The 15,114-nt window shown below is 42.9% G+C and overlaps 1 protein-coding gene across 2 annotated transcripts in view; it reads left to right on the top strand.

Moving 5' to 3' along the window:
* sema3h (sema domain, immunoglobulin domain (Ig), short basic domain, secreted, (semaphorin) 3H) overlaps nucleotides 1-15,114 on the top strand; it is a 152,952-nt gene that overhangs the window by 107,963 nt on the left and 29,875 nt on the right. For both annotated transcript variants that reach the window (XM_048606598.1, XM_048606599.1), the window contains exons 6-9: nucleotides 2,967-3,086; nucleotides 4,019-4,164; nucleotides 6,467-6,581; nucleotides 9,229-9,298. In XM_048606598.1, the coding sequence (XP_048462555.1) occupies nucleotides 2,967-3,086; nucleotides 4,019-4,164; nucleotides 6,467-6,581; nucleotides 9,229-9,298 (451 nt within the window). The remainder of the gene's footprint in view (nucleotides 1-2,966; nucleotides 3,087-4,018; nucleotides 4,165-6,466; nucleotides 6,582-9,228; nucleotides 9,299-15,114) is intronic.

Below are 15,114 nucleotides of genomic sequence, written 5' to 3' on the forward strand. Positions count from 1 at the left end.
ACGATTAACAAATTCATTCTTGACTATACGGTCCAGAATATGTACATTGTGTGTGGAATGCTCCACATTCCTGAGGAGAATTGATCTTTATTTTCCTGCCACACACCTCTTTGGAATATACAGGAGCGTTTGGTTTGCTCTCTTTCTGAACTGGTGACCTCACAAGATGGCTCCCAATTTAACCCTCACAGCAGCAGTGAATGCAGAGATTCTGAGCTTTGTAGGCGAGGCACTTTTTCTCTGTTAGGTTAATGAACAACAACTTAACCTGTGACTCCTATTCAGCCGTGCTGAACTGCAAAATGCATACCCTGTGAGGACATTTGCTCCCGAAAGTGGTGAGTGTTGTGGCAGATCGTGATTCATGGGGGAGTCTTAACACCGAGAGTGATAGAGCTATTTGACTCTGGGGGCATCACAGCCAAACTCCAGCCCACGCTTTCCCTCTATTAATGATCAACAGTAGACAATTATTTGGGGTCCTAAACTGCAACTTGAGTCTGCAGTTTTTGGACCCACTGAGCAGTTTTGCATGTTAAAATTGTTAACATCCTTTCCCAATCTTGGAAGTCTCCATTAGATCACCTCAAAGTCTCCTTTTCAAAAAGAAACAGGGCAAAATTCTTTAATCTTCATTCATAACCTGGATTCCAGACAGCTAGTTTCACTACTGTACCTTACCGGGGTGAATAACACTCTCTTGTTTTCGAGAGTCCATGCAAACTAATTGAACCTGTCATTGAGTGTCGAACAACGTTTCCCAGTTCCTTTGCCACTGTATGACTCTTTAATGGTGTTGATCTGTGATCACAATGAAGTGACTGCCTCATTTCACATTGAACCTCAAAAAGCCAGCAAGGATCCCGTCAGCTTTGGCTAGATTCAAATCCAAATTCTAGAGGTGAAAGGATGTTGGTCCCTTTCCCCTCCACCCCAACCCCTCTTGAAAGCATTAATCTTATGTTTAGCTTTGAACTTCGTTGTTACATTAATCATGACTTGTGTGAACAATGCATCAACTTTACAAATTCTCATCCTTGTCTTCAAAGGTCTCCATGGTTTCACCCCTCCCTATTTCTTCAAATCCCAGACTCCTATTCCCCAGCCTCTGATGTCACTGCATTCCTCCATTGTGACCTTCTGTACATCCCCGACTTTTTTCACCTCTTTACAACGTAATGTCCTTAATTTTTGCCTTCTGCCTTGAATCACCCTATCTCCACCTCTTCGTTTTAAGATGCTCCTATTTTCTTGATCTAGCTTTTGATTTCTGATCTCAATATCTCCTTCTTTGATTCGGTGTCAATGTTTACCTTTTCTAGTTCTACTCCTGTGAAGCCTCTTGAATTGTTCAAATGGGCGCTACCTCAATCAGATGTTGTTGTTGCTGGGAACTAATTTTATGGTGAAAATGTACCTTTGAAGGCACGCGAGGCCACATACCATTTTTGTGGTTTTGCTTGGGTATTTATGGATTGGAGTGTCAGATAAATTTTCTTCAAACACCCCGATTGCAATACTTTGTAACCTATTCCACCATTCACTCCCACAGCAATCATGAAACCAGCTAGAAGAAACAATAAAAATGTGTTATAGTGTAATATGAGAGATGGCTTAAAACAACACTGTAGGTCTCTGGGCTTCTAGTCCAAATAACATAACCACAACACTATCATACTCAATCATGCTGTTAAGGCACAGCCGATTTTGCATTAGAAGAAGGGTCTAATTGCTCTCTCTTCATTAAAGTTGGACCAACACCTCTGCATTGCTGCGCTCAACAAATTGCACTCTCAAACATTACCCTCCACATTGCTCTTCTACTTTGTGTTTACTTTAATGAACTCATCTACAATTTATGTTTGGGCTGCTTCATATCGAACAGGTTAACAGTTTAAGTAAATTAGTCCCACAGGATTTCTTTACCACAAGGGCATGCACCGAGCATTTAAAATAGTGCTCCGCACATTGCTCAACCCTCGAAGCCTTATCATCACCTTGTATTTTACAGCTTCAGCTATTTAGGAATGAGTTGATGAAATAGACGCTTACAGAATGAGAAGGTCAGAAGAATCAGCCCTCATATTGAAATTGTACCTTATACGTCCTCTGGATGTCTCAATGCTCTTCCGAACTGATTAATTCACTCTTGTGTATGCTAACACTGCATCTAATATGTTTGCCACAAGCAGAATAAGTGGAACGCTGAATCTGTTTATGTTTGTGTTCTTTTGAGGGGGGAATGATAGCTGCGACAGTGGGAGAGCCTCTCCTATTCTTTTTCAATGGTTCAGTGAGATCTCTTACGTTGACAAGAAGAGCCAGCCTTTACCAATGCAGCATTCCCTCAGCATAGTCAGTACACCAGTGTCAGATTATATGCTTAAATGCAGATTGAAAAGCAAAAGTGCTGCCACCGACATATCTGATTCGACAGCACAGAGAAAGGTTTTCCGTGCTAACAGCATTAAGTGTTGTTCAGAAGCCTCCAGTCAAGATCCATGACCAGCAATCTAACATGTCTCAGGAAAAGGCTAGTCCGAAGGATTCGTTGAATATTTTAGGACAGAATTGGAGAATCCAAACTAACAAAGGGTACGAGGCACAGACAGGAAAGTGGAGTTGAGGCTGCAAACAATTCTCCTGACTGGCAGTTCAGGCTTGAGGGCTTGAATAGCATCCTCCTGCTTCTGATATGTATGTTTGTAAAGGCTAAGAATGATGTGGTGTATCAGAAGTGTTTGTCGTAACAGACTGTGAGAACGCTTACCTGTGCTAAGTGTTAACCAGATAACGCCGACCTACACAGGTCCTTTCTGTGAGCGTCTGTGTTTCTAATAGGTCCTATCACTCCCTGTTCTGGTGCGATGAGCAGTGAGTGATACCTTTTCCTTCCCAGCCATTTGTTTTGGAGGGCACACTAGGAAAATGTTAAGCTAAACGGTGAATCCTGGTTCTGTTTCCAGAGGGCGAGCTATACGCTGGAATTTCCTCTGACTTCATGAGCCGGGATGTGGCGTTCTTCCGTAGTCTGGGACATCGTCGTGTGATCCGCACTGAGCAATATGACTCGACGTGGCTGCAAGGTGAGGGTCAGATTGGAGTGAAACTCCCAATCCCAGCATCAGACCCATCCTGTCAGTTTACCAATTCAGTCTCCCAGCTCTGCGTTGCTCAATGCCTTGCCTAGAATCCACAGCCGGAAACTTAAGAGTTCTGGGGTGAGGGAAGGACCCCTTGTTTTACTAAGGGGAAATATTCAGTCACAAAGGAAATTAAATAAATGCTGTGACAAAGGGAGGCATTTTGCAGTGTAATGGGGAAGAGCAGGGGAGTGGGGGCGAATTGATTGGCTTTTTCAAAGACAGTCATGATGAGCTGAGGAGCCTGCTTCTCTGCTGTATGATCCTCCAACTTTAACCCGAGTGAGACGAGTAGACACTGTGACTTTGCAGGCACACGATGGCTCAGTGGTTAGCACTGCTGCCTCACAGCGCCAGGGGCCCCGGTTTGATTCCACTTTTGGGCGACTCTCTGTGTGGAGTTTGCACATTCTCCCCGTGCCTGCGTTAGTTTCCTCTGGGTGCTCTGAATTTCCTCCCTCAGTCCAAACCTATGCAGGTTAGAATGGATTGGCCATGCTAAATTGCCTGTCGTCTCCAGGGACGTGCAGGCGAGGTGGGTTAGAGAAGGGAAATTCAGGGTTACCGGGATGGGGTGGGTCTGGGTAGGATGCTGTTTGGAGGGTCGGCATGGACTCGATGGGCTGAACGGCCTGCTTCCACACTGTAGGGATATTAAGATTCTGTATTCCAGTTGATTTTGAACATATTCTGTTAATGCCAGATAAAAGAACAATTGGTCTTTTTTCTTTGATTACAAAAAGGAGAAAATGAATCTCAGTTATGCTGAATTCTGGATTGGCTGGTTGATATGGACTCAGTTGAGATTTTGTGGTCATGTAGAAAGTGCCAACACATGCTCTGTACTTGGTTTAGTTCCATCTGCTCCTCTTCAGACCCTAGGTTTGTGAAGGTCCATGCCATCGCGGAGAGCAGCAATGCAGAGGATGACAAAGTGTACTTATTTTTCACTGAGCGTGCTCAGGAAGTGGACAATGGCAACGGGAAGGTCATTTACTCGAGAGTGGCTCGGGTTTGTAAGGTGAGGGGATAATAGATTTGAGCGGTAGTGAGCCAGAGAGACTGTATAGAAAAAAACATGTGGATTGATTCACACTTCTACAGCTGAGCCTGAAGACTTTGTGATGACAGCCCACACTTTACAATGAGTTTTGTGGCTGATAATTGCCAAATGTCAGGGAACCAGATAATACAAATCCTTTTGATACTCTGAAAGTTAATCAGGACGAGCGAGGAGTGTTGTAATTCATCAGATTGGATGATCCTCATAAAAGAGGGATATCCTCCAAAACAATGCTAGCTCATCATTCAGAACAATCCAATATCACCACTCACCCCACACCCCCAACCAGTGCAACTAATTAGAGGGGGCGGCACGGTGGCTCAATGGTTAGCACTGCTGCCTCACAGTGCCAGGAACCCAGATTTGATTACACCCTTGGGTGACTGTCTGTGTGGAGTTTGTATATTCTCTGCATGGGTTTCCTCTGGGCGCTCTGGTTTCCTCCCACAGTCTAAAGATGTGCAGGCTAGGTGGATTGGCCATGCTAAGTTGCCCGTAGTGTTCAGGGATGTGTAGATTATGTGGGTTATGGGGGGCTGGGTCTGGGTGGGATGCTCTGAGGGTCGGTGTGGACTTGTTGGGCCGAAGGGCCTGTTTCCACACTGTAGGGATTAGGTGATTTATGATCAGGTGTTTCTATCTAGAAGTCTGTTCAATGTTTTGATGGCTCTTTGTCGATAGAACTGAATTGATAGTCATTTTAAACTTCCAAGGTTCAATCTGTATTCACATTTTGCAGTTGCAACTTTTGTGTTTTACTACTAACTGTACCCTTAGCAATTTTACACATTTCTATAAGATCACCTCCCAGTTCCCCCATTCCACCCATAGCTTTTGAAAGAACTCCAATAAAAATGGTTCAAACATAAGTTGCTTTTAGCGAATAAAATTATCATGAATTATTTGTCATTTAATTTCATTTATTAAAACCTTGTTTCCCAAACCTTAATTAATTTTGGATAAGATTATTTCTTCTCAAAGTATCCCTGTCATCGTCATTAGACTGTTTGGTCTGTAATTGTCAAATTTATCTGTTCCCCTATTTTTGGATTAAACAAGTCTCTATCATTTTCTATTCCTTCCGTGTTCTGGAACTGCCCTTGTATCTAAACACGAATGAAGGTTTGTGGTCAAAGACCCTGCAATTTCCACTGTGACTTCCCTTAGTAGCCTAGAATGCAGCCTATCCAGATTGAGTGACTTTTCCTCTTTGAGTACTACAGTACCTGCCTTTTGAATACTCCCGTTTTGTTTATTTTTGTGTCACCGTAATTTGGGACTGCCTTCTTGTTCACAAAGAACTTGGCAGCATCTTTTCCTTGGCTGATGCGAAGCAATCATTGAGTAATTCAGCCATGCACCTTGCCTCCACATCTTGCCTGTCCTATGACCATACTTACTATTTATATTTACAAAAACTTTTAAGTTCTCTTTTGTTTTACCCAACAGTCAGTTCTGATAAGCTCACTGTGCCCTTGCTTTTTGGCCTCCTGTTCTTTTTTGCATTTAGTGGCTTCCCTGCTGATCTATGAACCTGACAATTATCACAAGTCTCGATTGTCTGTTTCTTTGTGATCTCCAAATCTTCAGCCATCCAGGGCAGTCTAACTCTGGAAGCCCTTTCTTGCCACTGCATGGGAAAGAGTCCAGTCTCTACTTGAACTATATCCTCTTTGAACGTTTCCCTTTGCTCATTTACTGTGTTAGACATTTTCTAACCAATCTGTTTAGAGATATTATGATACTAAGGTTTTAGAGTAGATTTGTAGCTCGGGTTTTGGATGTTGTGGTTTCTTGGCTCGCCGAGCTGGTTCATTGTTTCACAAACGTTTCATTACCCAGCAGGATCTGTTGGACAGCGAACCAGCTTGATGAGCCAACCAACCACAAGATATTATGACACATGTTTGGAACAGGTGGGGCTTGAACCCGGGTCTCCTGGGTCAGAGGTATCACTGCGTCACAAGAGACCTCCATTAACAATGTTACCTGCCAATCTTTGATTCCAATCCGCCTGGGTCAGAACCCTATTGAGTTCATTAAAGTTAGAATTCCTCCAGTAAAGCACTTCTGGGCTTGAACTGGCTTTCCTGCTAAGATTTTAGAATCCTTTCCAAGATGTCCAACTCTTTAAATTCTTGCTTATAGTCTAAGGTCAGACTGAATGACCAGCCTGAGGACAAAGAGGGATGACCAGTGTTAAATGGATGCAGTATCTTCTTGCAGACCCCAGCTCATGCAGCTCTTTTGTTTCTCCCAGAATGACATTGGTGGTCAACGCAGTCTGGTCAACAAGTGGAGTACCTTCCTGAAGGCTCGACTTGTGTGTTCTGTTCCAGGCTCTGAGGGAATTCAAACCCATTTCGATGAACTGCGTGAGTACCACACTGCTTAAACTCTCCATGGGATTACATAAAGAAAGTCATAGCCTAAATACAGGGGATGGTTCAAATGATATATTGGTGGGTGCCAAAATTAGCTGTTGTTACAGTTGGCTCAGTTGTCTCACTCATGAGCTGGTTTAGAAGCACACAACAGACTGGAGGAAACAAGGACACAGAGCGTTAAAGATTCCCATGCATACATTCCTTGTGTACAGCAGGATTGTCTATCAGGAAAGTTCATGCTCCCATATTTTGCAACCGTTTGGAATTTACAATTTTTTAACATGTGCCCCAAATTGCAGTGTCTCACACCAACAGAGTTGAAATACGTAAAGTTGACAGCTTAAGACACGCACATCTCACTCCAGACTACTACTTGGAAGGAGTTCTAGGCTGTTAAAGAATGAGTGTGAGACACAAGCAAAGGTTTCATGATACAAAGGGCATTTTTTAACTCTTACCCCCATATGGCTTCTGGAGGTCAATGAAATTTTTGAGACAGAGATCAATAGATTTCTGTTGGGCAATTGGATCAATGACATAGATCAAAGTGGGTAAATGAGATTGAGTCAACCATTATCTACTTGAATATTGGAACAGACTCAACGATCTGAATAGCTTCTAGTTCCTATTACAAGAACAACAACTGCTTGCATTTATGTAGCACTTTTAATGGAGTGCTTAATAGGAGCATCATCAACAGATAGACAAATGACACAACGCCAAAAAAACAAGAGATTAGGACAGGTTACCAAAAGCTTTGTCAGATAAATAGTTGTTAAAGAGGGGAAAAGTAAGAGAGGAAAAGAGACATAGTGACAGATATGCAGAGATGAAGGAATAGGATGCTGATAGCACAGTCACCTTCAATAAGGTGAAGGAAGTCAGGAATGATCAAGGGATCAAATTTCAGGGAATGTAGTTTAAGAATATCATTGGGAGCTTCTCGGATCTTGAGACGTAGAAGAGCTGAATGCAAGGCTAATGTAACTGTTAATGTTTATTGCCTATAAAATGAATACAGAAATGTGATAGAACAGGGGATAAGCTGTGTTTTGTTAGTGTCTTCTTCCCTCAGGTCTCAGTCCCAGGTGATCTGATAACATGTGACACAGGCCCTTACACATAGGGTCAATAACCATTGTCAGAGTGTTATTCCAGTTAGCTTTTCTCACATGATTTTAGAGGGCCAGAGGAGATTCTAGAGAAATAGGTATAAAGCAGCACTGAGCATTAAGGGACATCTCCAACTGTGTATATCGTCACTGCACATAATGCAGTGAATGCTGTCTCTAAACATGTCTATCTTATCATGAGATATACCCAGCAGTTCATCTTTCAGAGCACAGTGACTATTCTGTCACTTGAGCCCTTAGGCTTATTTCATGGTGGTCAATTAGCTAGCTTTGTTAGTGTAAACTTATAGAGAGTTCTGCCTGTGAATGATAATGTGTTCAGTGATCCAGATGAAGTGAAAGATTGTTTCCGAATACCTGACACCTCTGCTGAGATGGAAGCATACGGGCAGGAGCGATTGGAAGATAGAGTCGATGGGATAGTAAACATGCTTCACTATTTGTTTATAAACGTCCACAAGCTTGATAGTGCACATTCCTTCTCAACGCAACCACTGTTGCAAAAAGGTAGTGAAATAATACAGTGACTGATGCGGTAAAAATACTGAAATTACTTTACCAAACTCCTTCCAGTTCAGGTCCTTTAAGGACAGTGACTTGATTTGTGCTATTACAGAATGGCCGCTGAGGGTGGGAACAGACCTTGAACCTAAAGAACAATCAAAGTGATATTGGGTGGGAGGACCAATCAGAATCATCTTTGTGTGGGGGTGGGTAAGGGAATACAGGTAAAGTGGGAAAGGCTTGTAGCTTGGAACATCCTCCATTTGTTGTTCTACCCAGTTGGTGGGCTAATTTAAAATACCTTTGAGTTTGGAACTTTAATGTTCTTGCGAAGCTTATGGTGGTTGAATTTCCTTGGGGGAATCTCCAGCCATAACCTAGTGAAGATCTTAGAGAAATGATAGGAGATTGAGTGAATGCCACAGATATTACTGGTGTGAGCACCCATTTGATTTCTAACTTACAGTCAACTAGACCATAAATTCAAGCCCATGACACCAGCTTCTATAGTGGCCAACATTTCATTACACTGCCAAGGGAATGTTGCAGTATGGGGGTGCCATCTTTCAGAAGAAATATTGAGTGCAGCTGCCATCTTTGATGACTGTAAAAAAAAAACCCGCCTTGTTAAAGAGGAGCAGGGGAATTCTCTGTGGCCTCTTAGCCCATATTTCATCCTCAACCTTCACGCTCTGGCCCTTCAATCACTTGCTGTTTGTGATACCCTGTTGGGAGATAATTCGCTGTCATGTTTGCCTGGTTTATAACAGTGGTTGAACATCAAAGGTGAGCCATCGGTTTTAAAGTACTGTGGATCACCCAGAGGACATAGATGGATGTTACGTATAGATCCTGTTGTTGTACAATCACAGTAAGTCTGAAGGTCAGGCACAAACTCAACAGGGTCAAATAGACTCTTTCCTTGGCGTAATGATACAGAGGTCAGGGTTTCTGCTTATTATACACTGTTAATATCAATGCGCCTGTTTCCTTTACAGAGGATGCCTTCGTGCTCAATGGGAAAGACAAAAAAAATCCGCTGATATATGGAGTTTTCACAACATCCAGGTGAGAACCCTGTCCATGGGAAAGCTTCAGCCTATAGGTGCATCAAAGCCCTGTAGAGAGAAAAAAAACACAAATCATGTCAATACTATCATGAAAACTGGGTTCTAATTAATAATACCCGATCTCGCGTATAATCCAAAACTCATGTGTTTCACTGATGGGGTCAGTTGGAGAACCGTAAAAAATTGACAGGAGCAATCATTCAGGCTGAAGTGTCTCTAAGATTGAAGCAACCTACTTACAAAAACTGAAGAACTCTGCAGCCCTCCAACTCTAGGTTCCAATCCATTTTCAACTTCCTTCATCCTAATATACCATGACCCTGTGTTCAACGTTTGAAGCCCTGGGCTGCTCCTCCTTAATCTTCTCCGCCCATCTCTTTGCGTCTAAAATGCACCTTAAAACCTACCTGTTTGACTAATCTTCGGTCACCTGTCTTAATAACCCCTCTTTATGCTCAGTACCAACTTGCATCTGAATGCCATCACGAAGAACTACCTATTTCCATATCGATAACATTGCCCAACTTCTGCTCCAGCTCATCAGATATTGAAGCCTTCATTAATGGTTTTGTATCTGTAGACTTTGACCATTCCAACACACTCCTGGCTGGTTTTGGATTGTATTCTTTGGTGAGATGGGGGCATCCTAATTGGCTTTGAGAAGGTGGCGGTGAGCCACATTCTTGAATTGCTGTAGTCCAGATCAGTGGGGTCAAGTACACCACAGTTAGGGATGGAGTTTCAAGATTTTCACTCAGGGACAATGAAGGGACAGTGATATTATATATTGTATTATATATCACCGTCCCTTCATTGTCACTGAGTGAAAATAGTGTATGGCTTGGAAGGGAACTTGCAATTGGCATTGTTCCTATGCATCTGCTACCCATGTTCTTGGAGTTAGTTGAGGTCATGGGTTTGGAAGTTAAAGAAGGCTTGACAAATTTGATCTCAAATTCTACTTTGCATAGACTTTATCATCCAAAGAGCTGCTGTTCATATCCTAATATGTGCTAAGTCCTTTTCACCTGATGTCACTGACTTGTATTAACTCTTAGTTAAATTCTCATCTTTAATTTCAGATCCTTCCATGGTCTTGCTCCTATCTATCTCTGTAATCTTCTTCAGCCCCACAACCTTTCTAGGTATCTTTGCTCATCTAATTCTAGCTTTCATATACCTCCGATTTTAATTACACCGAAGAACAGAAGTATTAGGAGCAGGAGGAGCCATATTTCTGCTTCTCACGCCTGCCCCTCCATTCCAATAAGATCATGGCCAATCTGCCCTGGGCCTCAACTCCTCTTCCAAAAATCCATCGACCTACTTTTTAAATATTTTTAGGGATCAAAGTTCTATTTTGCTTCATCATGCCTCTTTCAAGTGTTTTGATCTGTTCCACAGAATCCCTACCGTGTGGAAGCAGGCAATTCGGCCCATTGAGTCCACACTGACCCTCCAAAGAGCATTCCACTCAGACCCAGCCCCCTAACCCTGCACTTCCCATGACTAATCCACCTAGCCTGTATATCCTTGGACAAGATGGGCAACTTAGCATGGCCAATTCACCCAACCTGCACATCTTTGGACTGTCAGAGGAAACTTGAGCAGACGTGGAGAACATGCAAACTCCACGCAGACAGTCGCCCGAGGGTGGAATCGAACGCAGGTCCCTGGTGCTGTGAGGCAGCCGTGCTAACCACTGAACCACCATGCCGCTCAATGTTTCATTATATTAATGTCATTGTAAATATACTATTAGTATTGTCGACACCACTGCGAAGCACCTTTGACCGTTTACTACGTTGAAGGTTCTATATAAATGCAAACAAAGTTGTTGCTGGATGGGAGTTGAGTGCACGGTGGGACTTGGGCTGTAAGAAGCATGAAACAAAATAACCGTTTTGATAATCATTGACCTGGCAGTTATGGTTATTTTGTCAAACAGCAAGATCCAGCTCCTTCAAACTGCAAACTGAATGGTTTACAAAGAGGGAAAACAGTATGGGAATCCCAGCCAGAGTTTCACCTTGGTTAACATGAATGAAGCTGCACAAAAAGCCCGCAGTCTCTTATCTGAGAGTTCAGTGCCGACCCCCTGCATGGTTGCTTGCAGTTCGGAAACTATAAAGTGCCTCTTCAAAAGGTTGCGATCTGTTGATAATGGGCTTGTTTATTTGTTCATCTCTGAGGGAAGCGGAAGCATGACCTTGATCCAAACTCGTGCTGTTGGTGTGGTGACAGAGAGCAATTTGTATATTTTCAGTATACATTCTCCTCCCTGAATATTCAAATGAAACCCATTGTACAGTCTCGAAGTGGAAGCGTTGGGGGAAATCAATGTTTCCCATCTTGGTCAGGATGACCAAATTACAGTTTAAAACACGTATACTTTTTAATGTCTGCCAACAATCACAGAGCTTGATTTTTATTTTGAAGTGCTGCACCACAACAGTTTTGGGGCTATTTATGTCAAAGTTCTGATTATCCCTCTTAAAATGACAGCTTTTCCCAGATGAAAGACTGGAATTGTTTGAACACTGCAGTCGCTGCGCTAGGATTTCTAAATAGTTTTTCCCTAATATAAAGAATGATTTCCCCACTTCCCAACACTGGTCAAGACACAAGCACCATTCTTTAATGAAAGGTTTGGTGGACAGTGAATGATGGTATCATTAGTTCCTTCTCATTAATATGGTTACATACAGGCATAGAGTGGAGATAATTCCCCACTGCTGTAATCTCCTGCGTTTTGAACATAGAACAAAGAACAGTATAGCGCAGAAATGGGCCTTTCAGTCCACAATGTGCTGAACACGATGCCAAATTAAACTAATCCCTGCTGCCTGCCCATGGTCCATAATCCCTCCATTCCTTGCATATTCATATGCTTATCTAAAAGCCCCTTAAACATCCCTATCATATCTGCCTCCACCACCATTCCTGGCAGCACGTTCCAGACTCCTGCAACTCTCTGTGTAAAAAAACTTGCCCCTCACATCTCCTTTGAACTTTCCCCCTCTCACCTTAAATGCGTGCTCCCTAGTTTTAAACATTTCAGCTCTGGGAAAAAGATTCTGAGCGTCAACCCTTTCTATGCATTTCATAATTTTATAGACTTCTATCAAGTTTCCCAACAACCTTTGCCGCTCCAGAGAAAACGACCCGAGTTTTTCTGGCCTCTCCTTGTAGCTCATACCCTCTAACCCAGGCAGCGTCCTGGTAAACCTCTCCTGCACCCTCTCCAAAGCTTCCATGTCCTTTTGGTAATGTGGCGACTAGAGTTGAACACAGAATTGAAGCACTTTCTGTGTTACTTCGCAGCTATTGTGGCCTACTGCTCATCTTAAGCCTAAATGCCTCTGATTAGCACTGATCAGCTTTGTGATCTCACTTGCTGGGAATCTGTCTCCATGTTATTGGAAGAGGTGGCTCAATGAAGATCCCAACTGGTGACTGTTCCCCTCATCGAGGGGCTTGGATAGGGTCATCCATCTGTGCCCTAACCTTGTACAGAAAATCCAGCCCACCATAGTACCTTTATTTACGTCGACAGAACTCATGATTAAAACGACAGCAATCTTCTAGTCAAATCAGTGTGATTACACTGAGAAACTACACTCAGCGGTGGAAAGCTGTATACAAACAGCACACACACAAACAATTCCAGCTGCTTGAGGTGGCACAGTGGTTAGCACTGCTGTCTGATAGTGCCAGGGACCTGGGTTCAATTCCAGCTTTGGGTGACGGTCTGTGTGGAGTTTGTACACTCTCCCCGTGTCTGCGAGGGTTTCCTCTGACAGCCCAAAGATGTGCAGGATAGGTGGAGTGGCTATGCTAAATTGCCCATAGTATTCAGGGATGTGCAGGCTGGGTGGGTTAGCCACAGGAAATGTTGGGTAATAGGGTAGGGGGCTGGGACTTCTTCAGAAGGTAGGTGTGGATTTGATGGGGTCAAAAGGCCTGCTTCCACACTGTGTAGGTATTCTATGACTTATAACAATATAGTCTCCAGTGATGAATGCCAGGGAAAATATTCCATCATCTCCTCTCAGTCACTATGTGTAGCTATATTAGTGAGAGGGGAGTGGTGATACAGTGCTATCCATATTCTTAGTGCCAACTTATATTTGAAAAGAACAGTTCAATAAACCTGACTGTTTCTCTTTAAATGTTTCTACCTTTCTTTATCCTCGTCATTTTCAATTCAGTTTCGTTATGCAACCTCCTGAACTTCCAGATCCTCAAGCGTGGGCCACCTCTTTGCATCCCTCAGATTTTGATTCCTTTAGAGCTTTCCATCCATCCTACAGTCTGTGGGCTTTACATTGATCACAGTTTACTTGTTTAACCTTGTCTGCCTTTTACCTTGGGGTCGCAGTGAATAGTGAATGTGCCTCCGTGTGAAAAGCCAAGGAAAGTACATTTAAAACCACCTGTCCATATCAGGATGAGTATCAATCTACAGATCCTTCTGACGTACGCCAATGATGGCCAATAAGAATTCACACAACGCCAGGTTACAGTCCAACACCTATGTCAGGTGCGGGGGCTGCGTTCCGAAAGCTTGTGTGATTCCAAACAAACCTATTGGACTATAACCTAGTGTCATGTGACCTCTGACTTTGTCCACCCCAGTCCAACACCAGCACCTCCATGTTACGACCGATAAGAATGGGAGAGATTCCTGGTCAGTCTTGTGATGGCAACAAATCTGAGCCCCTGCCATCACTTGTCTATCATTCCACTTTACAAAAACAAAATGAAGAAGGGTTACTGGACCTGAAACGTTAACTTTGCTTTTCTATCTACAGATGCTGCCGGAGCCACTGAGTTTTTCCAGCAATTTCTGATTCGATTCCAGTTTACAACATGTGTATAGAAATGTCTGTTGTCACAGTGATTGACAATACCTGATCGAGTTGTAACATACCTTTTTACTCACTTGGCTCTTAGTGGAGCCTGTAAATGTGACCTTTCATTTGTACTTTGTGGCGTAAGATAATCAGGTTCTTTCTGTAATGTCTCCTCCCACTGTTAGTCCTGTCCTGAGGAGAATGATTCTTACTGCTATCTTCCAATGAAGGTATAACACCTAGCCATCAATCTCCATTATTGGATAAGCCTTTAAAAAGGGCATTAAACTTTTTGCTAATAACCAGATTAAACCGTTCAAGAACAACAACAACTTGCATTTATGTGGTAGCTGTCATGTAAAATACCTGCAAGGTGCTTCATGGGAGTGTAATTAAATAAGGGCTGACAGTGGGCCGAAGAAAAATATTTGCAAGTGTGATTTAGAGCTTGGTCCAAAATGGGGCATCACAACAGCGAGGTTTAGAGAGAGAATCCCAGAATGTAGTGTCTACAGCTGCCAATGGGGGAACTGAAGGAAGCGAGAAACACCATAATAAGAATTGGAGGAAAGCAGGTTTCTCAGAAGAATATTAGGGTGAAAAAGTTTACCCTTCAAAGGAAGGGAAAAACTAGGAAGAGATTTGAACATGAGGATGAGATTTTGAAAAAGACTGGAAACACTTATCAGGTCTCTCGGCGTTGGTGGAGACAGAATGGTCGCTGTCAGACCTGCTGAGTATTTTCAGCATTTTCTGTTCTAAATTCCAGCATCCTCAGTGTTCTGCTTTCGGGTGTGATTTTAAATCGGAGACGACGGGGGAGCCAGGAGGCAAAGACAGTTTAGCGATTGTATGGGTGTGTTGGAAATCAATGCAGGTTCTCTCAGAATTGGTGCCGATCTGAATCTGAAGAGATCTGAATTAAGTTGAAAGCAAAGAGATATGCGGCCACTGGAAT

The sequence above is a fragment of the Rhincodon typus genome, chromosome 16, assembly GCF_021869965.1.
Source record: "Rhincodon typus isolate 14 chromosome 16, sRhiTyp1.1, whole genome shotgun sequence".
Lineage (NCBI taxonomy): Eukaryota > Metazoa > Chordata > Chondrichthyes > Orectolobiformes > Rhincodontidae > Rhincodon > Rhincodon typus.